This window comes from Notamacropus eugenii, chromosome 3 (assembly GCF_028372415.1).
Source record: "Notamacropus eugenii isolate mMacEug1 chromosome 3, mMacEug1.pri_v2, whole genome shotgun sequence".
Lineage (NCBI taxonomy): Eukaryota > Metazoa > Chordata > Mammalia > Diprotodontia > Macropodidae > Notamacropus > Notamacropus eugenii.
In genome coordinates this window covers 74,326,328-74,351,865 of record NC_092874.1, presented here as the reverse complement: position 1 = coordinate 74,351,865, position 25,538 = coordinate 74,326,328, and the positions used below count along the sequence as shown (strand labels likewise).

Here is a 25,538-nt window from a genome sequence, read left to right as displayed (position 1 = left end):
TTCAAGAGGTTTATGCCTGGTTTATATAGAAAACATGTTTTCCTCCTTCACACGTTGAGTGGTATTCACAGAAAACGACTTAATTATTGATAAACAGCTCTAGGAAAGAATGTTGTGAGTCAGATGAATCATTCGTCTGTTTATAAATTATAGAGGTTATGAAATGCAAAACCTGCCATAATACAATTTTTAGATCTACAGTTGAAACCCACAAGGCAAGCAATACAAAACATAAAGTACACCATATCTGTGTTAATTTATCCATGTCATATATACAGAGCCAATTGCCTTAATTATAATTATTTTGAATATGAAGCCTGCTATATGACCATCATGTAAGTTAGACAATACTCATTAATCTAAAAATGGGAATGTTCAATAGAGTGAATTAGAGCAATAGAGCAACTATTGTTGCTGAATTTTTATATATGTATGTGCATAATTATCTGATTTTTTTATTCGCATTCCTTATTATTTGGTATTCTGATTCTTTTTAAGTACGAGAAGATTCTCTTTTTAAGATAATGAAATGTTCATATGTAAAGAAACGTATCACTTTCAAAAACTTTGAATTCCTCCACTATTTAGAAATTTCATTAAAGTAGGAAGTAAATTTGTACTTTAAGGATTAGCTGATATATCATCTTAAAAATGTGCTTATTAATGTGCAATTACTACTAATAAGCTAATTATTAACTTATTTTTATGTAACTGGTTTTTAGTTACTCTACTCATTCAAACTACAGAGCAGAGAACCAATCCATTTGCTTAACACAATATAATCTCTTCCTCTCCCCTCCCCTCCCTTCCTCTTGTCTGGAAACCATGTGTATAAATTGATGTTTTTTGAATAGGAAATTTGAAAATTTAGAATTTAACTCTTTAGAGTGGCTTGTCCAGTAAGAAACTAACATCTCTACTGGGAAAAAAAAATAACCTTGCTGTTTCCATCTCATTTTTACTCCCTTGAATGATACAAATAGATATAAAACAAAAAAACCCCACCACATCACAGAGGAAAGCCAATGCAAATGCAATCTGTTCATATTACCATTAAGACTGGATCCTTCAATTACATTTAAAATGATTACTAAGAGAACTTGAATCCTGATTTCATACAGTTCTCTAAGAGGAAATAGATAATTCAGTTTGAAATCTTGTTTGGTTGAAATCAGATCTACTCTTGTCTTTTCTTTCCTTTTTTAAAACAAATGAATGTAGTATATGTGATCATATTCAAAGACTTAGTCTATATAACTTTGAATTAAATATTTCAACATATGACTGGGCATTTGGGAAAATAGCATACACAGATTACAGTTGTCCTTCTTTCTTCTCGTTCTTACTAATTGTGTGTCTGTACCATGTTTCTCGTTTAGCATTGCCAAACTGATGCCTGAGAAGAGATGAACAGCAAACGAGATTCCAAAATGTCTTGAACAGCACATATTGCACAGATTTTTTTTTTAAAAAAGAGAAACAACAATAAATCTACTTTTAATGAATTTTTAGTGGCTGCTTACTAATTTTGTTATGACATCAGCCGTCTTCATGGTTTAATTATTTCCATGCTTATCAAATCTATTTGATTCTCTTTTTTATCTTGATTTTAAGGTTTTGGGGTGGTTGAGTTGATGTTCAAAAAAAAGTAGACGTGGTTTTTAGTCTCATTTTTATCAGTCCTCTTTTATGGTAGAAAATGAAAATATTCTGACCGCTAACATTTCTAGGCATTAACCTAAATTTTTCCATAGTTAGTAATGACATTACTAAAATTTTGTTGTTGATTATGTTGTTGAACACTAACCTCCAACTTTCCTTAGGTTACACTTAGGCAAAAAGGGAAATAGAGACAATGCGTAAGTGGGAGCCTGAGTTTGCAGTGATGATTAGAGTTCAGAAACTTAAAAAGCAAGATTTGTAGAGCAGGGGTTCTAGCATTTTGCTAGAGAATTTGGTGACAGTTTGGTGATACCTGTGGACCAGTTCTCAGAAAAATGTGTTTAAATACATAAAATAAAATGCGTAAAATTATAAAGGAAACCAATTATATTGAAATATAGTTATTATTTTAAAAAGTTCATTGACCCCAGCTTAAGAATCTCTGGTGAAGAATTCCTGTGGAATGATACACTTAGGCTTAGATTTGGAGACTTTCCTATCCTGGACTGGATTCAAGGGAAGGGAACCTGAAATGCACTGAGGCTTCAACTATGATATCGACATATTATACGCTGAAAGCAAAAGAAATGGGGCAGAGTGCGTATGGTACAATTATTCACTCCATCAATTAGTGACAAACTCAAAATGTAAAGAAGTTTTCTGGCAAAGAGAATGAAAATTCTTATCATTGGTTAAAGGCAGGGACCTGTAAAAAAATCTCTAACAATCAACTGAATATTGAATCAAAGCAATGAAAATCTGGAGCCAAGAAAAGATGGACCAGCAGGTAGAATTACCATGAAGGGTATTACCCATGAAGGATAGATCACCATGGGCACAAGGCTTTCCAGGGCCATGTGGAGTAAGGACATAAACTTTTTACCATTGTTTCTAAGAAGTGACTACTTTGTCAAATGTTTTGAACATTATTCCAAGCATTAGGGCAAGCAGACCCCATTCTGCTCTTGTGGAAGACTGAAGCTCACTGCCTCGTCATGAGAAGCCTTTAAAAGAAGGTATGAGCCTGTACATTATTCATTACCATTCTGCATTTGGGACTGAGACAACATTTAGTTGTCTCCATCTCCCAAGTTCTAGAATGTACACAGAATTGCTTGCTAATTAAAAATAAATGTGAAAATGAAAAAAGTAACAGTCTAATAAAGAGTATAATGGAACTGGGTTGTGGTCCTGTGAAAAGTGCTTGCCCCCACTGTGGCACAGAGGTAATTCTCCCCAGTCCTCCCCAAGTGAAACTCCTAAATATATTGCGGAAAACAGGCATTAACATAATAGTGTTTATTTGTTTGTTTCTGGAAGCATCAGGAGTTATAGTTATTTATGACTCAGACCTAATTGCTGTGTATGTGGTCTTAATATGATAAGTTCCTCATTGCTAACTAAGTGGCATTACATGAAAGGCAACAGTGATTTAAGGAAGGCAGCTAAAGTAAGTAGGTAGTAAACCGTGTGCCTTTTCAAACAAAATACCAAAAGCGGTACTATGTAATTGTAAAGGATGAAGTTCAGTGAGTTTTTTTTTTTTAAATACAATCATATATATCTCCCAGTTTGTCAGTCTAAGAGAATGCATTACTATCTTCTGTGTATCTTCAGTGCTAGATTTTCCTGGAGTAATTCTTGGACTTGTAAATACAAAATAGACTTAGTGTATGTTTTCTTTTAATTTGAATTGAAATGGAGCTTCCTGTTTTTAACATCTAGAAATGTGTCAGACTGACCAGTTATTAAAGGCAAGTCCATGGGAGATGATAACATTCTCCTAGGAGTCTCCTTTTCCTTGTTAGTAGTTTTAAAAAGACAACCTCTGACATCTTCTGTCCTGTAGCTGACTGCAATGCAAGCCAAAGGAGGCACAAAGCATGACAGCTGAGCCTTTCTAAGATCTTTTCTGACATTCCTTAATGTTTTTTAACATTTCTTTTCCATAGACCTGAAGCATGAATATAGAATGCTGGTGTCAAGGATGACACCTTCTTTATAGTCTCTGTAAAGCAAACCTTTTTGTAAAAGAAATTTTTGACAGTTCTGTGATTCTAAGTCAATTTCAATTCTAGACAGTATGGAAAATGGGAACTTTTTTTCAGTAATTGACATGAAAATTGAAGGCTAGTGACTATTCACTCCCTCTAACAGAATAAAGTAAATAAATGCTATCACATCACCAAAAGACCTACTAGATGAAAGGTTCTGTTAACGACAATCATCACAACATACACAAGAAACACTTTTCTCTGGAATTTTGTTTTTGTACTAGTAGCAAAATGGTCAAAATATGGTATTGCTTCTAAATACATTTTTCCCATAGTCACAAATTCTTTCAGTTCAAAAATATTTGTGTACTATCCATTTCTCACCATTTTGCTATTCTCAGACATCCTCTCTATACTTGATAGAGCCAAGGGAGAGCTCCCCTTGAAGCAAGAAAGACCTGAGTTCAGTTCTGCCTCAGACACAGACTGTCTTTGTGACACATGGCAAATCAGTTAATCTCTCAGTGTATTAAGTTACCCTCTCAGTCTATGACCTACAGAGTAGATGCCCATCTCCATGGGTGGATGGAGTTTCCTCACTTGAGAACTCTCTAAATGACTAAAATCACAGGTCCCATCCCTATCCCTAATTGCTCCCCTCTCCCAGAGTCATAATCATAATCTTTTAAAAGAATTTTTTGTCCTAATTGAACACTGAGCTTGTATCAATTTGACATAGCTATAAAAACTGACCAAATCACAAGCACAGACTTCATCAATCATTGTATTGTCTCATGTAGAAAGCGAAACTGGAAGTGATAATCAACTCACTCTGTAGGAATGCCTAATTTAAAACAAAACAGTCCATGGTCTTCTAACATTCATATTCACAGTTAAATCTTGGAGTCACCTTGTATTTTATTATAAGTTTTCACAGTGGTCTTTCACCTGTATTCCCTTTGTAATTTGAAGTGGCATCACTAATAGTGATTGATAAGTGTGTTTAGAGTTGGGACTATAGGAGACTGAAGAATGATCAGTTTTAAGCTCAGTACCCCTAATGGTTGTTCTTTGACTTGGGGCTGAAGCTCCTGTATACAACACATATTACTGCTCATATTGCTCTGATGTTAAAAATCTCCATTCCCTTAGTCTGTGTTACTTTAAATATGTGGAAATTAAAGACTTAAAATGCTCAACTATCCCTTTCACTGCTTTTATACATTTAAAGACCCAAGCTGACAATTTGGTGGAATTTGGGTGGGGCAGGCAGGTAAAAAGCCTTTAAATGTTCCTTGCCTGAATTGGGAGGTCAGTCTATATAGTTGTATACTTCAGAGTTTTGTCCCTTAAGATTCTTAACTCTTACATGACTGAAGATCTTGTTGGGAATTACTTTGGGGAAAATTGAGGCCCTTAAAAATCATCATTAAAGTACACTACTAATCTCTACCTTGTGAAAATGTCTGCTCTTATTCCATCTTCATGTAATCTAAATCATAAATCTTTAAGATTTTCTTTTTTTCCATTCATGTAAGTACAAAATTATTTCATGGTAGAGGGGCAGAAACTTAGCACTGGAGACCTTGGAGCATTGATTCAGTACCTAGGACTTGGAAATACAGAATTATTAGATGAAAATAAGAATACAGAGTTATTAAATAAAATACAAAATTATGAAATGAAAATATAAAATTATTAAATAGAATTATTAAGTGAAAAAATTAAATGCAGTTATTAAATTGTTAGATGAAAATAAAATTAAATGAAATTTTTAATGGATGTTCAGGAATTCTATCCGTGAGGAAAATTGCTATTTAATTTACTTTCCCATATTCTATCCTCGGACTCAGTAAAGTTTTGAGTCAATCTTAAGCATTCATACTTAATATCATAGAATTTATTGTTAGAAAATCTTGAAGATTATCTAACTTCCTCTCTTTATAACTGGAGACACTAAAGCCCAGAAAAGATCAATAACTTGCCTAAGGTTATACTTAAAATAAAGAACATCTAAATATTTTTTCAGTGTTAATTTTCCCAGTTGGCTCCTTCCCACCTGCATTTTTTTAATTGCAAGAAATGACTTGCTGGTAACTTTGGCCACTTTCATGAAACATACTCCTAAGTATAAGAATTTTTTAAATTTCTCTGGGTCCTCTTTTGATGGAACCTTCAAAAAGACTAGGTTGCTCTAGGAGATGAATTACTTAAACTGAAGTTGTCAATTGTAGGAACTGAGAAGACTCTGTAGTGCTCATTGCTCTCTGTAGTACCCATTGCCAGGCTGTGCTATCTTCCTTGCTCACTTTTTAGAAGCTAATATTTCTCAGTGTAGGTGTTTCTTTAGGGTCCACAGAACCCTGTAGTCTTACTAAAAAAGTTATGCCTTTTACTTTATCTATTGATTTAAGATACATTTTATGGCAGTCACCTCATATCTTCTAGAAAGAAAACTGATTTCTTTTTATTCGTTTTTGTTGTCTTGTGTACTGTGTTTCCCTTTCTTTTCCAAGCCATCTGCATAGAAGCTTTGTCTGAATTGGGTCAGTTGCCCACTAAGGCAATGGTCTTCTCTTTCTGGGGTCCACCATATTGAAGCCACCTATTTGATAAATTTTAACTCTATTGCAGCTCAAAACTTCTAGATGCAAATAATCCACCATCCTCATTCCATCCCTACTTTCCACTTCCTCAACAAGCAGTACACCTGGACTCCTGTTGTTTTTAAATAGATAACTTTTTTCTTTTTTTCTTGTCTTTCTTTCTTACAGTGTACCTACTCAATGTCCTTTCCCTCACAGTGCCTAACACAGAGTAGGAGTTTGATAAATGCTTGTTGATTAATTATTATCCTCATTTTTTACAACTTCAAAATTTTTTATCCCCCACAACTATCTCAGTGGAATAAAAAAAAATACCGTCTTTAACACGAATAATTCCCAGCATCATTCCATCACTTACTTTGAGAGGGTTTTATAAAACTTAAGTCACTACCTCTACAATTTTGAACAGAAATAACCATTCTCTGTTTCTCCCTTTAATATCACTGAGCTATCCCAATCATATTATCTTCAGGAGACAATTTCAGGTTTAGTTTTGGAATTACTAGAATGTTACGGGAATGCTCCTGATATGTTATATTCTTAACACAGATGGTTGTTCCCATTGTTTGAGAAAGTGGGAGTGTGTGTTTGACTTAAACCATCCCATTTTCTTTCTGCTAATTGAGTATTTGCGTAGATTGAGGTTCAGCTGTGGAATTCTTAGAATTTTCTAGGAATGTGGCTGATATTTGGAATGTCTTTCATTAGATTTACTATTTGGAAGACAAGCAATTTTTATCAATTGAGTGAATTTTCTGCCAACAAGATTTTATTAAACTCTTACTATCTCTGTGTAAGGCATTGTACTAGGTATTGGACACAAAGAAAGGCAAAAACCTCACCCCTCGTCTAAAGGAGCTTGAATACTAATATGGAAGACCACGTACAAATAACCAATAACCAAATATCTGTATGGAAGATATATACTCTGAGTGTGTGTGTGTGTGTGTGTGTGTGTGTGTGCGCACATACATCGAAGATATGTACTGTGTAAACTGCAGGTAGTCTTAGAAGGAAGGGACAAGGAGGTTTAAGGGAAACCAGAAAATGTCTCCTGTAGAAGGTGGGTTTTGAACTGAAAGGTGGGTTTTTACTTGACTAGGAAGCCAGGGACACTAGGACTTAGAGGTGAGCAGAGAAAAAGAGAGCGTTCCAAATATAGTGGGTACACAGTGCAAATGCATGGAATCAGTAAAATAGAGAGAAGCCAGCTTGGGCAGGGCTTTAAATGGCAAACAGAGAATTTCACATTTGATGTTAGAGGTAACAGAGAGCCATTGAGGCGGGGTGTATAGCATGGCCAGATCTTTACTTTGGCAAAATCACTTTATCTGAGAAAAGAGGAGTCTGTGCTTGATTTAAGCCATGGATTTTGGTGTTGATTATTGAGCAGTTGTATCAAAGTGAGTTTTTGACCTACTATTATAGGGTCAAATGAGAAGAAGAAAACCAATCCTCTGTTAACTTTGGGAATGTAGCTGCAGTCACTCAGCACAAAATGGCACAGTGTGTTAAAGTCATTTAAGCAGAGCACTCTTCTCTGTTCATTGGAGAGTTGCCCCTGCAGTGCCAGCTTAAGGGTGAATGCCTTCCACTAGGCTTTATTTGACTAGTAAGCAGTATTCTTTCATGATACTCAGGTAAGTATATTTGCAAACTAGCAGTAAAACCTCCTGATGGGCAATAATATTTCATCACTAAATGATGAGTATAACATTAAAGATTAGCTTTTATAGCTCCTCTGCAAATTTGCTCACACAAGCTAGAGGTCCAGAGCCAGAGAATGCTTCAGCTTATGACTGAACTTTGATGAAGCGCATTCCCTAGATAGGTGCTTCTGGCAGCAAAGGCAGTTACCTGATGCAGGGGTGGCTTTTGTGTGCTTCTTATCCATGATTACTTCTCGAGGGAGCAACTTCATTCTCTTAACATAAGCCTCTTCCTGCTCCCATATTGGCCTGTCAACTGCAGTGTTAGACAGCCTTGAAAATAAGCACCATAAATATACCAGTCCCCATAAAATGTTACCAGCCCTGCACGCAGGAGTCACATGGGCAATAAAATAAGTGCAGTTGGCCCTTTATTACTCACCTGACCAAAAAAAATATATTTGTTTCAAACTATGGGCCAGAGGTTGTTTTCAGGGCTAGCAAAGTAGGATGTACAATGTTTTTTTTAAGCATGGTGAGCTGATAACACCCTTGCTAAAAAAAAAAAAAAAAAAAAGTCCATGCAATGCATGCTCTGAGACCTAGTTCTTTTTGCAAATATCATGAAATTACCATGTAATGACTTGAATTTTAAAAAACAAACTTTTTTCCTTTTGTTTGGGGAAAAATTATCCAGCAAAGAAAACTTCATAATTTTGGTTATGTTTGTAATATTATGTTTATAATAACACATATCAGGGTAGGAGTGACTCATGTGTGGCATTTTAATGCAGATGTTATCAATTACAGATTTTCATATTTTGCTTATTATGAGGAATCATTCAGTTTCATTCTCCTTGAGAGCAAGGACTGTCTTTTGACTCTTTTTGTATCACCAGCACTTAGTACAGTGCTTGGCACTCAATATACACTTAATAAATGTGTATTGATTGATTAGAAGCTACAGTAGAAAGAGTAGAGTTTTGATTTAGCTATTGCCAACTGTAATGCCAAACTCTCAGCCTCTTGGTTTTACTCTAGGTCCTTCATCTTGTTCCTTCCCTAAGCTAGAAGATCATTGTTTACTGTTGATAATTTTTGACTAGACATTGTATTCTTATTTCATTGATTCTAGCATATAATGTTGTGTGGTTTGCGTGGCTCTCCCAAGATAGAGATGAAGATGATGGGTCTTGATAACAATTGTTATTTTAAGCCAGCTACCCCATTCTGGTTTCCTATTTATAAAACTTCAGAAGGGCTTGAGTCAAATGAGTCACTTGTTTGGTTTGAATATCAACTTTTAAATTATCTTTTTTTTTTTTTTTTGTAAAAAACATCTTACAAATCAGGAAACCTATTTATTACTTTTCTATTATTTCCCAGGGATTCTGTGATAAAAGATATATGGATGCTACTAGCTTTGTACTTCCTTCTAAAATAATCAGCTCTAGATTAGAGAATTCTAATCTTGAATATTTTCAGGGCATCATTATTTTCCTTTCATAATGCAAATGTGCATTATTTAAAAATTGGCAAAATGAGGGTAAGACAAAGCTCTATCTTTTCAAAATTAAATTTATTTTCTTCGATTAATAAGCATATATTTTCTCTTCTTCCTATCTCACCTTCCCATTGGAAAAAAAGTATAGCAATGCAAATGTATTCACAAATATCTCTTGTTGTGCATATTTAGTCCATCACTTCTCTTTTAGGAGATGGGTAGCATTCTTCATCATATGTCCTTTGGAATCATGGTTGGTCATTGCATTGGTCAGAGTTCTTCAGTCTTTCAAAGTTTCTTTTTTTATATAATGTTGTTGTAGTAGAAAATGTTATCCTGGTTCTATTCAGTTTACTCTGCTTCAATTTGTAAACCTCTTTCCAGGTTTCTCTAAAACTGCCCCTTTCATCATTTCTTATGGCACAGAAGTGCCATGAAATTAATATACCACAATTTGTTCAGCCATCCCCCAATGGATGGCCACTCCCTTAGTCTCCAGTTACTTGCAACCACTAATTGAATGACTATGCATGTAGTTGTGTGTGTTCATATATATGTATATAACGTGTATCTGTATGTACACACATATACATATAAATTCTTGCCAATATAGAGGTCCTTTGCCTCTTTCTTTGTTGTCTTTGGAGTATCAAGCCTATTCCTTTAACAACAATATTCTTTTGGTGATGACTGCTAGTCTTGGCAAATCAAAGTGTCTGAAGGATTAAAGTCATAGTCATTTGATGCCCAGTAGATGTTCACATGGGGACTATAAGTAAGCAGCAGCAAATTACCAGTCAGGAATGGTGTAAGAGAAGTGGCCTTCAGACCCCTGGAACAATGGACTCTAATAGATGAATTTTTACCTTATCTGCCCTGAAACCAAATCACCATGCCCCTTCTCTGCCAACTCCAAATGCTACTTATAGAAAGACATAGACAAGAGGCTCTGCCAATAAGAAACGGCTTATAATCTACACTGTTGGAGGAAGTACATACATTGGCTAGGTGGCATTGTAGATAGAGTACTGGGCCTGAAGTCTGGAAGATTTGAGTTCAAATCCAGTCTCAGATATTATATCAGACACTGGACAAGTCACTTAGCCTCTCTGCCTCAATATCCTCATCTGTAAAATTGGGATAATAATAGCACCTAAACCCCAGGGTTGTTATGAGCATCAAATGAGACAGTTATTGTAAAGCTCTCAGTACAGTACTTGGCTCATATTAAGTGGTATATAAATGTTACCTATTATTATTACATTCATGGAATTAATGAAATTCTTTAAGGCTGTTTGCAGAAATAACTCTTTGTGACTTGGCATGCAGAAAACTCCCATAATTTCAGTTCGTTGACCTCTCCTGAAGCTTCCTGTCCCATGGTGCCCCTTATAAGCTTGTTTTAAAATAATTATCCACTTTGTCTAAGATGCTTTTTGTGGTCTTTGCTGAACTGAGGAGTTATTTGTGTTGCAGGTGACAACTTAACATTAAAGTGAGTAACCTGGAAGGTGTGAAGTAATGGAGGGGGTATATCCTCTTTTAAGATGGAAATGGGTACAATGGGTATATTAATATTTTCATTTCACAAAGAAAATTGGCTAGTTTGCCATGTGATCATAGAAGGAAATTAATTCCATCCTTTAAAATGAGCGAACACTAAGATTTTAAACAGATTTGTTCAGTTTTCTGTGTTTAATAATTATATATGCCAGATGAAATATGATTTATGGAAAATTTTTAATGAAAGGTCATAAATTCATTATCTTGTCCTTACGCAGCCATATTTTTTGGAAGTCCTTTCTGGAACCCACACCCTATAGTTTGTCTAGTGTATAGAAATTACTAGACCAGAATTTTAATTTTAGGGCTCCAGTCTTTCCACAACTTTTCTCAATATACCCCTCTAGTTCATTTCTAATAACGCCCCTTTTGTCTTTTTCATTTAAAACATCCTCCATGGTTCTCCATGGATGATACATATTTGGCTGTTAGAAAAGCAAGCTTAATTAGAGAGAAGGACCTTATTAGTTGCAAAAATGAGGCTAGAAAGGGTATAAAGTAAGTCTCCATTTACCAACTTGAAAGGACTCAAATAGCATCAGAAACAATGAGGAAAAAATGAAAATCCTCTTCAACTCTAAGGTTTTTATTTTCCTGTTGTTTCCAATGCTTTTAGTTCATTTTAGCTCATCTGTAAGGATTGGCTCAAATGGATAGAATCACTTTTTCGTTGTTTAATTTCACATGTCTAATTTAGCTGTTGCTCTTGCCTTTAGCATTTGTTCCTCTGACTTTGAAATAACTGTGTACAGTTTTGAACATTTGTTTGTCTTCCTGACATGTGAAAACCCCCCTCGCTGCTTGAGTCCAATGAAAGACTAGGGGAAAAAAATCTGTATTATTAAGAAGGACTGTCAGAATATAAATATATAGGAAAAGCATCATGTGAACTTAATGCATAGTACTTCCAACTCACCTTTGGGAATAGTGCTTAAAAGCTCTGTATACCATGTTCAAACAATCCAGCTAAATGGCACAGCTCTTCTCCTTGTTCAGGAAATTGGAGCAGAATGTAAGAAAGAAATGACTACTTATCATCTTCAGAGCTCTGTGACTTCCTTACGTGCACTGCCGTATTGTTCATGGTCTCTCTATTACAATCAAGATTGTGATTTGACAGGTCAAGGTTGGTCTTCACTATACTGGCCACTTTCTGCCAGGAACTCTTACAGCTATTTGTTTTAGAATCATCAAGTTAGAACTAGATGGTAACTCGCCATGCAGTCAAACTCCTTCTTTTTGTGGATGAGAAAACTGGAGCCCAGAGAACTTAAATGCCCACATTCACATAGGAAGTAAGTGTTAGAGGTAGGCTTTAAATCCCAGTCCTCAGACACTAGAGCTATAGCTCTTTCTACTGTACTTCACTGCTTAATGCAAAGCATTAGAGAGTAACCCTCAACTGATGAGCAATCCTAGTTGTATTGCCAAAAGTATCTAGATGAATATACTCTACCTTGCTCTTACATAGAAATGGCAGCTTAGAATGGCTGTCTTGGAGTTGGAGAAAGGATAACTTGAGGAAGTTCATACTGCCCCTGACTTTAGTGTTAGTTTATTAATATTATCTGAACCTTTTTCAGACACTCATTTTGAAGTCACATGACTAAAGTCTTAATGGTTTTGAGTTTAGTTTTTGCCTGTTTATTTTAGTCAGAGTGAGAGCTGAATGTGACAGCATGAGCCAGGCTTATGAAATAATTTTGTTTATCACTGGGAGCAGGAAATGCTAATAAATAACCACAGTGGGTAGCTGGAAACTCTCCCCTTCCACCTAGAAGAACCACCTACCTTTTCATTGTGAAATGGAAAAGATCTATGTTACTTCAGTTAGTTTCTAATTATGTGGCTCAATGAATTGAATATCTCCTCCCCCAAGTGGTTTATTTGAATGAATGCAGCTAGATACCATTCCTTCTCATTATGGAATTCATCCGTGACTGAAGATCCATGGTTTTCAGAACCCTTATCTTCTTTTAAAATCTTGCCCGGGTTTTTCTTCTTCCTCAGAGTCTTCTCCATTCTCCCACTTTTTCGTACTCCTGCTTAAAATTTCCTTGTGATTATTAATTGTGGATATGTTGCACCATCCCTTACCCCTTAGAATTTAAGTTTCCAGAGAGGAAGCACAGTTTCATTTCTGTTGCTGTGTCCTCAGACAAGGCACTAGCATATTGTGTTGAATAAATAGTAAGATTATTGGAACAAAAATGAAGGGCTAAAAGGGGCCTTCGTAAGCTCAACCTTCTCATTTTTACAGATGAGACGATTATTACATTTTTGTGGAATTGAGCTGAACTGTAGACAGGAACATGCTTTTCATTAAGGACCTTGAAAAAAGTACCTTGTGTCTCCGCTCTTTACTATGTCACACTGGCAGACTTTCCTAAGGCTTGCTAGCTTCAAAGCCTGTCTCAGCACTCATATCTACCTTGAATCTTTCCATGACCAAGCTGAGTAGGCAGGTGCTTTCTCCATCTATCATACATGGCGATATAGATGTGCATGGCTCAGATTGGAGGTTGGGAATCAATATGCCTGTCACTGATTCATCATCTTCTTTCTATGATCTTGGCTTAATGACCTGAAAATCTTGAATTCTCACTCCTCCTACCCAGCACTTAAAGAAAGAAACAAAAGCTGCCTTCTAAAAAACCTGTAGTCTGGTCAGCTTAATTCAATATCTGAATATAAAATATTTTCTTAAATGCTTTTGATGCTTTGTTTCATTGTCTTTATAAGTCAGTTGGTAAAGTATAAGTCAAATGGTAAACACCATTTACTTATTGTTCGCTAGGCAGAGGACAATGTATTAGGGGGACGAGAATGGAAATGGAAAAAAGACCTAAGAAACAAAGTTGCTCCTGATTTCATGTCATTTCTAGGTTCATTGAAAATACATACCGGCATATTTTAAAAAATACTCAGAAAGTAATATAAGCGCAATGTAAATAAGAACGTAAGAGCAATTTATGAACCCGGAAAAGCTTTGTGAGCAGTTTCCCCTACGCTGAGGCTTTCCTGTATTATTGCATTGAGAAAGTGCTTTGAGCTCCCCGGATAAAAGTTGTGTGTTGTTTCCATCTTTCTTGACTCAAATATGAAAACTATGCCTTGAAGCCACTGGGATTATTGTTTGGACATTGGTTCAAACTGTAACCAGGAGAAAAGAGCACAGTTGCCTCCATCAAAAGAAACTCTAACCAGTAAAGGCTCAGACTACTCATATCAGTTTAAATTTGATCTGCAGTTTCCAGCTGAGCTTGTTTTGGTGTTCCATTTTTCAATTTGTTTATTTGTTTTAAACAAACTCCCACTTTCTTTTGTGCTTCCAAGTTCCCTGGGGTTGCAGAGACCACACAAGAAGCAGGGTCAGGAGTGACAGTTCGTAGGAGATGGCATGAGAGGCCTGGCTGGGAGGGATTCTAGGCAAGCACTCAAAGGAAGGATGCATGTATTAGAAACACTTAGTGAATTATTTAAAATCCATTAAGGAGAAACATGGAGAGATGACATTTGTGGGATCTAATGTTCCTTTTCTTTTACAGGGATATGTTAATAGGAGAGAGTACAATAGGGTTACTCCATTCTGACCCTTTGTTGCTGTTTCTTTGTTAGAATCCCAGTGGTAAGAAAATTCATGGCCGGCCGCAGTGTGTAATGAATAATATTCGATCTTATAATTTCTCATAGAAAAAGATGAGTTAACAATACCTTTTTTTTTTTTCAGGAAAGGGACCACTGCTCTGTCATTTTCTATGCTCTAACATCTCCTGTACATTTTTAAGTCAGTAGGACCCAAGGGTGCCAAAAATGCAGTTTGCTCCTAAATCATCTATTTGACCTTATGTGACCCTGAACTTTAAGAAGGATGCTGTGGTCCAGACAACTCATGGGTATCAATATAAGGTTCCATCAAAATTGTTCCATAGATAGGAGCTGGCTGTCTCTATGGGCTCTACCTGCACATTAAAGTGGAGCAAACTTGCCTTCCCTTTCCCATTATGTGATGACCTCAGAGCCCATGGCACTTGGCCAGTGCAATCCTCTGGGAGAAGTTAGGGCAATGGAATGTCTGAAGGTAAAAACTGAAAATGCAAATCAATTTTAATGAAATGAATGAAAATGAAATAATATTACAAAGCACTTAATTTACTCTTCAGAAGGCTTTCTCTAGGAAACATGAATCAGCAAAGATCATTTCCTATTATCAACAGAAAAAATTGCTGACAGACCAACTAACTTTTTTAGATAATGAGATCTTTAGGGAAGTTTTAATCTTTCAAAATTTCTAGGAGAAATGCTGAGAAGGAGTACATGTTTTAAACTCCCAGTGATTATGTATTATCCTTTTTGACTCTTTGTTGTGGTTCTGTAAACACAGAGGAGGAGGGAAACATTTAAGATTCATCATGAGCTGACTAATGTTATCTTTTAATATTGTTGGAGATTATTAACACTCCTCCCTTGAGGCAGGTAGGTGACAGTGGACAGAGCACGGGACCTGGGCAGAATGGCCTGATTTCCATTCTTGCCTCAGATGTTAGCTGTGTGACTTTGGGAAGTCACTTGATCTCTACTGGTCACAAATTTCTTCAGCTATAAAATGGGATAATAATAGCCCCTACCTCCCAAGTTTGTTGCAAGGAGAAAATGAGATGTCATTTTTGTCTTTGTTTCTGCATTTCTTAGCTGAGTGCCTGGTACTTAATCTTGATTATTACATACTTTTTCATCACAGGAGAGTAGTTGTACTTTAAGGGAGTTTTTTGCTTACTAATGAACTTAGTGCAACATGTGCTTGGCTTGTGGTTAACCTTACACGGCCATGTATATTTGCACACAGACTGGTTCAGTTTTACAGGGAAGCTGCTGGGGACCCCTCCTACTTCGAAGTGCACCTTCCTAATGGGAAAAGGTGTGCCGTTAAATGTCATTCCAACTTTTATCTTTTCCTCTTTCAAGTGCTAGTGTAAATGGATGTGTTTTTATGACCTAGGTCTCATTAGCATTTCTTATAGGTCTGCCTTTGGGCAGTACCATTTTACTGAATAGTTTCAGTGCCTTGGGAAGACTAAAACCATGGTAACCAGATGTAGTATGATTATTTGCCTCTGACCTGGCAAAGTGTTGAGTTTAACAAAAGGAGCTTAATAGGAAGTGTTCAAATTGACCCCCTCATCATTCGGGCTGCTTAGAGCTCAATCAATCTCTCATTATTATCAGAGTTATTCGAGCAAAGGCAGCAGTGATCGTATTTTTCATAATCACTCCCTGAGCCAGATGTAATTTGCAATTTGTAGTATTGTATTATGAAACAATAATGCATTAAAATGCACAGAGCAGGAATTAGGTGTAATATAGTCAAGCCGGGTGACACAGGAGGAGCTGCTGTGTAAAATGCTCAAAAACATGCTAAGTGGACACTGATGATTTTAAGGCCCAAATTGTTAAGCATCTGGAAAAATCAGAATTGCATGTTGTCTTTGCTGGATTTAACTTCTTATTTTTATTGATAATGGAGTCAGTCTAGTCAAAAGAGTGGGGGTGGGGGGAAGTCTGCATGTTAACATATTTTGCATGTTATTTGCATTTGCAATTTTAGGGTTATTGGGGTTTGCATGATCTGAATTCTCATGTGGTTATGATCTGAATAAACTAAGGTATATTAGGATTTACAAACAAAACAATGTAGAATGGGAATTGTTTATTGACCTCCTTTTGCAAATAGAGACTTTATCAAAGAAAAAATGGCATGGGTGAATGAACCAAATGGTTCTGTGAATAAATTGGATATGATCATTTAAATACATATCTGCTAATCTTCTCTTACTTAAATTGAGTATACTTGTAATAGCTAAAATGCTACTTTATTTTTGGAGGTTTTTTTTTTTTTAATTTTCAAGAAGAGGTAAATCTGTGTCAGGTCACTGTTTTGAAGTCCTGATGGTATTTGAAACCTAGTGTTTTCATCTTGGGAGGTACAATCACCTTTCCTTAGGTAGTGAAAATTTAATCTGTGGCTGTGGTAGGGTTTTTTTCTCTCTATTTACAGATATTTAATAGGTTGTTATAACATCTCCATGTTCAAATCCTTCCTGGACTTCTAAAGTGTTATGTTACTGAGCATAGCAATGAATCCTTGATTAGATGATTCTGTCTCTGTGAGCAGAAAGAAAGCATTCGTAAGTATGGTAAATGGTGGCAGTGGAAAGATGTGTCTCCTTTAAGTATATGTTACATATTAAAAGACTCTATTAGCTTGGTTAACTATAAGATTTTTTAAATTCTCTTCCTGTTCTTAGATGCCAAGTAGCACAAATTTAGTTTATTAAATCTAATCAGACTAGCACTGATGAAAACTGCACCCAATCAAATAATGGTTCTCAAGTTTGAGAATTTCCTTTTCAAGAAAATCCCTCCTAAACTTAGGCAACTGAAACTGTATCCATTAAAAAAAAATCCCAACAGTCATGTACACTTTTCTAAGGTTCCCTCCTCATCTTTGTTGATTCCAAACTGTTTTTTGACTAAATCAGAACTTTGTGCCACTTTTCATAATCAGCTCCCTCTTGCCTGATTCATTCAGTGATGCCATGACGTACTGCTACCCAAAGCAATTCTCTACCATGGTAGCAATTACGTTTCTAACATCTTTAAATTTCGTAAAATCTTATACAGAGAAAAGAATATGTAAAATGTGAAAATTTTTTTCAGTAAAATAGAGGTGACTGCTATGGGCCAGAAATTGTTAAGTCTAATAAAAATAGAGATACAATGTTTTTTTTTAATTTCCAATATGTGATATTACATAAATGGGAATAATAAAAAACATATCATCTAAAGGAAAATGGCTCTAATGGGTCCCTAAGCCATCTGTCCGTCGGATTGGGTGGGAGTAGTTTGTAGAAATGCTGTCTTTGTTGGCTGAAAGTTTTTGCATATGTCAGTACAGATGACTGTGGCATTTGGTGTGTATCTTGGTGTAGAAAAAAATGCCCACTGACCTGTGAATTTGAAGGGGGAGGGGGCTTTTCAAAAAGCTTCATTTACATCTCTTGTTTTCATTTCACCTTCTTTTCCCACTATATCCCTCCTAATTCCCTTATCCAGAAAGCTGACTCATAAAGAAGAACAAAAAGAGGGAGGAAAAAAGCATTTCAACAAAACTAACCAACACATCAATCAAGTCTGACAGTTTATGCTGTGTTTTATCTCCAGAGTCCCTCACCTCTGCAAAAAAGGGAGGGAGAGACATTTTTATATCTGGTCATTATCATTCTACCAGTCAATCAATAAGCACTTATTAAGTACTTACATGGATAGAATGCTGGACCTGGAGTCAGGAAGACTCATCTCCCTGAGTTCAAAGCTGGCCTCAGACATTGACTGTGTGAGACCCTGGGCAAATCACTTAATCCTTCTTGCCTCAGTTTCCTCATCTGTAATGTGAGCTGGAGACGGAAATGGCAAACCACTCCAATGCCTTTGTCAAGAAAACCTCAAGTGGGGTCACGAAGAGTCAAACATGACTGAAAAATGACTGTACTGAAACACTTATGTGCCTTCATAGCTAAACTCTCTAGATACAGGAAGAAAGCAAAAAAATCCTGCCTTCAGGGATTTTATATTCTAAAGTGGAAGACAACGTATATTATCAGAACATATAGGATAAATACAAAATAAATACAAGATATACACAAAATCCCGAGAGAGGATTCTCTTTTACAATTACAATACTTACTTTTAGGTATTGTTCTTGTAATCAGGTACATGTTCTCTAAGTTCTAATCATTTTCTATTTATTAATATAATTTCCCCCATGACTCCCTGGTCCTTTATATCCATCATTTCTTTGGTGCAAGAATATTCCATTACATTTATATACCATAATTTGTTTTGCCATTCCCCAATCAATGGAAACCTACTTTGCTCCTAGTTCTTTGTTGCCATTAAAAGAGTGTTCCTATAAATATTGGGGGGAGGAACAGTTTACCTTTCTATTTTTGACATTATTGGGGTTTATGCCTAGCAGAGGGGGTGTGTGTGTTTGTCCTTCGTTGTCAAAGAAGACCATACCATCAGAAATAATGACATGACTTGCACTTGACTTTGTTTTGAGTGAGGGAGGGCTGTGCAGGTCACCAGCCTCACTTGTCCTCTAGAGCCACCTGAATTCAGTGACCAGATATTCATCAGGATGACTGGAGATGACCCAGGATGAGACAATTGGGGTTAAGTGACTTGCCCAAGGTCACACAGCTAGTGAGTGTCAAGTGTCTGAGGTGAGATTTGAACTGAGGTCCTCCTGACTCCTGCACTGGTGCTCTATCCACTGCACTACCTCGCTGCCCCACTTTATCAGATATATTTGATGCATACCCCCCAACCCTCATTTACTGCTTCCCTCCTTATCCTAGTAGCATTGATTTTATAGGTACAAAAGCTTTTTGATTTCATATAGTCACATTCATTTTGTCTTTTATAAACCCCTGTATCCCTTGTTTGCCTAAGATCTCTTTCCCTAGCTGTAATCATGAAAAGTAACTGATCTGGTGGTTTTCTAATATTTTATGGTATGATACTAGTTCTTCAGTCCTGTATCCCTTTTGAGCTTATGCTATAAAGTGTTGATTTAAACTTGATTTGTTCCAAATCTCTTTACAGCAACTGTTCTTGCCAAAGAAAGTTCTTATGCAAGTATTTTATGTTGTTGGGTTTATCAAACAGTGGGTTATTGAATTCATTTGTTTCTAATTCATCCTTATCTCATTTGTTTTACTGATCTATCCTTTTTTATTTAACAAGGACCAAATAATTTTTACGATTATTGCCTAATCGTGTACATAGTGGTCTGGAAGTACTGTCAGCCAACTGTTATTCCAACTGTTTTTCATTGTTTTCCTTGAGAGTCCACGCCTCTAAATGAATTTTGTTTATATTTTGCCTGTTATTTGCTTATTGATAGTACAATGCATCTAATACTTAATTTGTGAGTTAATATAGTTAGTATAATTTTTAATGACTCCATGGATCATCCATAAGCAGTTATTTCAGTTTTTATTTATTTCTTTAAAGACTGCCTTGTAGTTATAAAGGCCCTGACTGCTCCATGGTTGATGGATGACTCCTAAGTGCTTTATACATCTTGCAGTTATTTTGAAGGAGACTTCCTTTTCTATTAACTTCTTGTGAGATTTGTTATTCCTATGTAGAAATGCTTTTGATTTTTGTGCTTCTCTGTGACCTCCCACTTTACTTATGTCATTAATTGTCTCAGTTTCCTTGCTGATTTTATGTAAGCCATTATATTGGCAAATGGCCATAATTTTCTCTTTTTTGTTTTTATTTATGACTTTAAATTCTTTTGCTTTATTTTTATCACATGCATTTCTAAACTATGTCAAGTAATTTTAGCTGGAAAAGGGCAATCCTTATTTTTTTCTTTTGGGGAAAGCATCTAGTGTTTGGGGCAGACTTTTTTGTGAGCTTTCTGAGAGGAACCATTCTTTACTTTCAGTAACTGGGACAAATCTCTGTTCATGGCACATCCATTTAGGAACGGAGATTACTACTACCATCATAGCCACTGGATGATGCCAGCTTTATTTATTTTGTCCGATGAGTATTAAGCAGTTTCTCTGTTATAAAACAATAGAATAGCTTCCTTTAATTAGTTAATGAAACATAAGTCCATTATTTAAAAAAAAAAATGGTGTGCTTAATTTCACATGACAGTTGGCTAAGCACAATGCAAAACGAATTTTAATAACTTAGTGTAGGGTATGGGACCTGCAGCCTCAAGGCCATATCTGGCCTTCTATGTCCTCAAGTGTGACACTTTGACTTAACCCAAACTTCACAGAACATGTTTGGGCCATACTTGAGCATACTTGAGCCACATGTAGCCTTGTGACCAGAGGTTCCCCACCCCTGAATCATGCTGCCTTCTCTTTAGTTTTTTGAGCAAGGCAGACAAGCTGAAATGGACAAAATAGTTGATAACAGAACACAAACCTTAGAAGCAAAACATTAGCCCAGTACACAGATTTGTTAGTAATATATTTAAAACGTCCCATCATTTAAGGATGACTACATACTAGGAGCTGAAAACAAGAGTTTATATATAATTTCAATGATGATCATATAGAAGATATGAGAGTTCTTTGTCAATCAATGAAACATTTAGTAAGTGTCCTACTGTGTTCCCATCTCTGTGCTAAGAGCTGGAGATATAATACACACAAGAACGACAGTCCTTGACCTCAAGGGACTCATACTCTAGTGGGAGTGGGTGAGTGGCTGAAAGACAATACACACAAGGAATCGCCATGCGTACTTGCTGTATCATGAGGTTTTCCCAATAATAAGCTTATTGGAGCAAAGTGGAAATCAAAGTAGTCCCAAAGTCCAGCAGTCAGATGAAGCAATGGTGAAAGGAAGCTGGTTTCTAGATCAAGGCAAAAAGGCTTCCTACTGGAGGAAAAACCAGGAGCATTTTAAACATTTGGGAAATTGGGCCAGGATAGACTACGTAGTGGGGTCAGGCTTTGGAGTAAAACTTGCAAAACAAATCAGTGGTCATAGTATCTGAAATACAGAAGGAGTTAAGTTGTGATTTTGGAGAAGACAAAGCAAGTGCAATTAACATTCAGTATATCCCAGTAAAGGGTTTCAGAATAAAAACATAAAATTCTAGAATCTTACCAGATCAACTGTGAAATCAGTTGGTCTGTTTTCTGCATTTTCTCTCTGAAGACGTCATTCATTTGGCAATGGAAAAGCACTACAATGTTTTAAGGAGAAGGAGGGTGCACAATCAATATAAATACTGGCAAGAAGGCAATGCTGCTGAGGCTGTCCTTGTTTTTCTAAGCCTAGAGGTCAGTTAAGGCAACAATTGGTGCTACCTGCACAAAGTTAGATTTTCATTAGACTTAGGGAAACATTGCCCAACATGTGCGTTAGAAGATGAAACATTTCCCAATACTGATAGTCATCAAGCAGAGACTAGAGGACCTCTTTTCAGGGAGGTTGTGAAGCAGTATTGTTATTTAGAAGTGGATTGCATTTAGAAAGCTTAGGAAATTCTTGACAACGTTTGAGGGTCTATGATTCTGATGCTAGGGAATAAGGAGATATTGGTGAGGAAGATGGAAGCACCATAAAATCTTAACATTATACTTTTAGAGCTGGAAGAGAACTTAGAAATCATTATGTCCAATACCCTTATTTTAAAGATGAGGAAACTAAGACCCAGGGAAGTTCAGTGACTTGCCCAGATTCATACAGTAAGTATCTGAGGTAGAATTTGAACACAGGTCTCCCTGACTCCAAGTCCAGTATTCTGTCCAATATACTACAATAACGGATAAGAATCCATGCCAAGGGGTGATTAATTATGAGCCTAGGGCATTTGTAAGGTGGACAGAGAAGTATTGGAAAATATAAGAAATGGAAAGAAGTAGCAAGACTAGGCAAGTGATTTAAGATAAAGAGGTAAATTGAAGATGACTGATGTGAGATGTTAAGATAAAGGTTTTTCCCAAAATAATAGAGAAGTCTGGCATTGGGGAGGATGACAGAAGGAAGACAAGTTACTCTGGTGGTGGTTGGCATTTTAATTTTATCTGTTCTAAATTCTCTAAAGCAGTGTCACTTAACCTCCAAATTTTTGTAAGGGTAAATGTTCAGACAGGAATTTCAGCCAAGTTTCAACTAACATATAGATACCTTGATAATTATTAGCAAAGAGGAAAGAAAAAATTACTGGATAACCAAATGACAGTTCAATGGGGATTGCGTTAGCAAGTGATAGTTAATTTTTTTTCTCTTCAAGGCTCAGAAGGTAATTGGTTTAGGATATTCTGTTGATCTATTTTTAAATATGGCAGCAGATTTCTTAGACTTTTTTCTTGCCTGTGCAATATTTCTTAATATGACATTAATAAAAACATTCTCACTACAAAACCAATTATATTTTGATTTTTATTTATAATAGGATGCTATGTTGTCATTCAGCATAATTTTCTAAAGATCTCTAATTTTACCAACTGAAAATATTCTATATGAAATATTAAAGTATTTCAGCAGCATTTTTCCATGGCAGAATCATTGCTATTGTTGAAGGGTTATTCTTCCTGTCTTAAGATCTAAATCATGATCAAGTAGACCTAGTCACACTTTCTCATTTGTTGATTTTAAATTATAGTCCATTTGATATTTTGCTACATGTTTCTACAGAATTTTGTCTTTATCCATTTTTTTCTTTATTAATCAACTAATGTATGTTTCTTCTATGGCTCTTTATTCTAATGAAATATGTGGCTGATTTGGCAGACGGGAATGATCTCATCAGTAACGCATCATAGTAAAACCCATTTAGCAGATTACATTGAAATTACTTTAGTTGCATGAAGAAATTGATATGTCCATTTATGAAAAAACAACGTGGGAGGGAAAAACTAAACAATTCAGTTAACATCACATTTATTCTGAACATAGAAGAAAAACCTTCTCATGTTTGTTCTACAAACCATTGAAGGACTATTTCTGCTCCTGTTCTCTCACATTAAAAAATACTTTTAGTGTTTTTTTTTTTTTTCCAACTCAACAGAAACATTCTTCTTACAAATTCATGTCACTGTAGAAAGATTTGGGCAACAGAAGATTCCCCTGGGGGTAGAAGATATGGCCAGGAACAATTCACTTTCTTTCACCACCCACAATTGATGAGCTTCCTCTGTTTGAAGGTCAGAGTTCAAAAGTGGGGGCGTCAGTTCACAAGCCCCTATCTCTCTGACATTATTGGTTGGTGCCTTGAACATGCCATTAGGAGGAACATGCCTTTGGATGCTCAGTTCCCAAGAAAAGTGACCTGCCTGAAAGCAGCAGTGGCTTTTTGAAGATAATAAAAGAAAAATAATTGATCCTTCCCAAATTTTTAAGTCTCTTGACATTAAATGATTGTCTTCATGGGTCATGTAGGGCTTAGAGATGTGAATCTGACTTTGAAAGTTCACTTACAGCTGAAACTTTCTTTGACCCCTGTTGCTGAGGGGAAAAAAATTAAGCAGTTATAAATTAAGTAGAACCCCCGGAGTATCTTGGCAATTAGAGTGAACAGGACTGGAGTTGCTTTCTTCCTTCACTTTCTCACTCTCCAGGAAAGATGGAATATTTTTCACTTATGGCCTTTATTTCAGTCTGTCATAAAACGTTATAGCTGAGTTATCTATTTGTGCTCCTATTAGCAAGCCATATGCTATGCTCTTAAAGAATGCCTTGCTGAACTCATAGGATTTACTTATCTAAAGCTAATAATAAGGGGAATACCTGCCTGCCAATGTACAGATGTTTTATCTGAATCTGAGCTCAAACATTTTTAAAAATTGGATGGAATATGCAATTCCAGTTTAGTAATGGATCACCTAGGTCAGGTCTTCATAGACTTGTGAAATTACCAGGTGCTTTCAGTACAATCTAAAATGCCAATTAATATTTCTATTCTAAAGTCAGTAGAAAAAAAAATGGTGATAGGGACTGAACTTCATATCATTATTTTATCATTCATCATTTCCTAAATTTGTGAATCACACTTTTTATAGACAAAATAAAATATTGTATTTGGAGATCAGTATACAGTGTTTTGATCAACTGGGTGGCACAGTGGATAGAGCAGTGGGTTTGGAATCAAGAAGCCTCATCTTCCTGAATTCAGATCTGAGCTCAGACACTTACTAGCTGTGTGACCCTGGGCAAGTTGCTTAACCCTGTTTGCCTCAGTTTCCTTATCTGTAAAATGAGCTGGAAAAGGACACAGCAAACCACTCCAGTATCTGTGCTAATGGGGTCATGAAAAGTTGGACATGGCAGAAACAACCAAGCAATAGTAACAACATAGAATTTTATTGCCAAATTAGCATGACTGAAATAATTTTGTTATTTAAGCATAAGACTGTTCTTTGATCTCAGGAAGGTAGCTCATTGATAGAAAATCCAAGTTTAAGGCATGAAATGTCTAGATTAATTCATGAGAAAAGACCTTAGTTTCTTTCTTTGTTTTTTGGTACCTAGGCACAACAAGATATATGATTATTCAGAGTTTTATCAGTTTATCCTAGGAAAAAGACAAATATTTTGCTGAAAAGAATATGATGACATGCTATCATCCTGAGAAAATTTACAAAAGGGGAAAATGGCACCTTTAGAAAGGTTGCCAATACAAATGACTCATTGTAAATAAATTTGATAGAGTTTTGGGCTTTGTAGAATTTGGGGGGTGGTTATCTAACATCTTATATAACATTAAAAATCTCACAGAGATTTTTCAGATGTGAATACGTGATATTTTTATGATAGTAATCATTTTTGCAGCTCAGTTTGAGGTAGTAAAATTTCCTTGATAAAAGAATTGGAAAAAGAGCAAGTATTACTGTTGTAGCAAAGTCTATCAGATTGAACCACTAGCACCAATAAGTTGTTTGGGGGAATATCTCCATTTTAATGCACCTCTTTTGAAATGAAAGGTACAGAAATTACATGTATTTTGTTAAAATTA

General features: G+C 35.9%; 1 protein-coding gene across 21 annotated transcripts in view; it reads left to right on the top strand.

Moving 5' to 3' along the window:
* Positions 1–25,538, top strand: part of PARD3 (par-3 family cell polarity regulator) — a 728,954-nt gene that overhangs the window by 511,038 nt on the left and 192,378 nt on the right. For 2 of the 21 annotated variants that reach the window (XM_072651997.1, XM_072651992.1), the window contains exon 21: positions 1,380–1,505. The exons of the other annotated variants lie outside the window; for them this stretch is intronic. In XM_072651997.1, coding sequence (XP_072508098.1) covers positions 1,380–1,410 — 31 coding nt within the window. In that variant the 3' untranslated portion in view covers positions 1,411–1,505. Of the gene's footprint in view, positions 1–1,379; positions 1,506–25,538 lie in introns of those variants that run through there. 21 annotated transcript variants of the gene reach the window in all.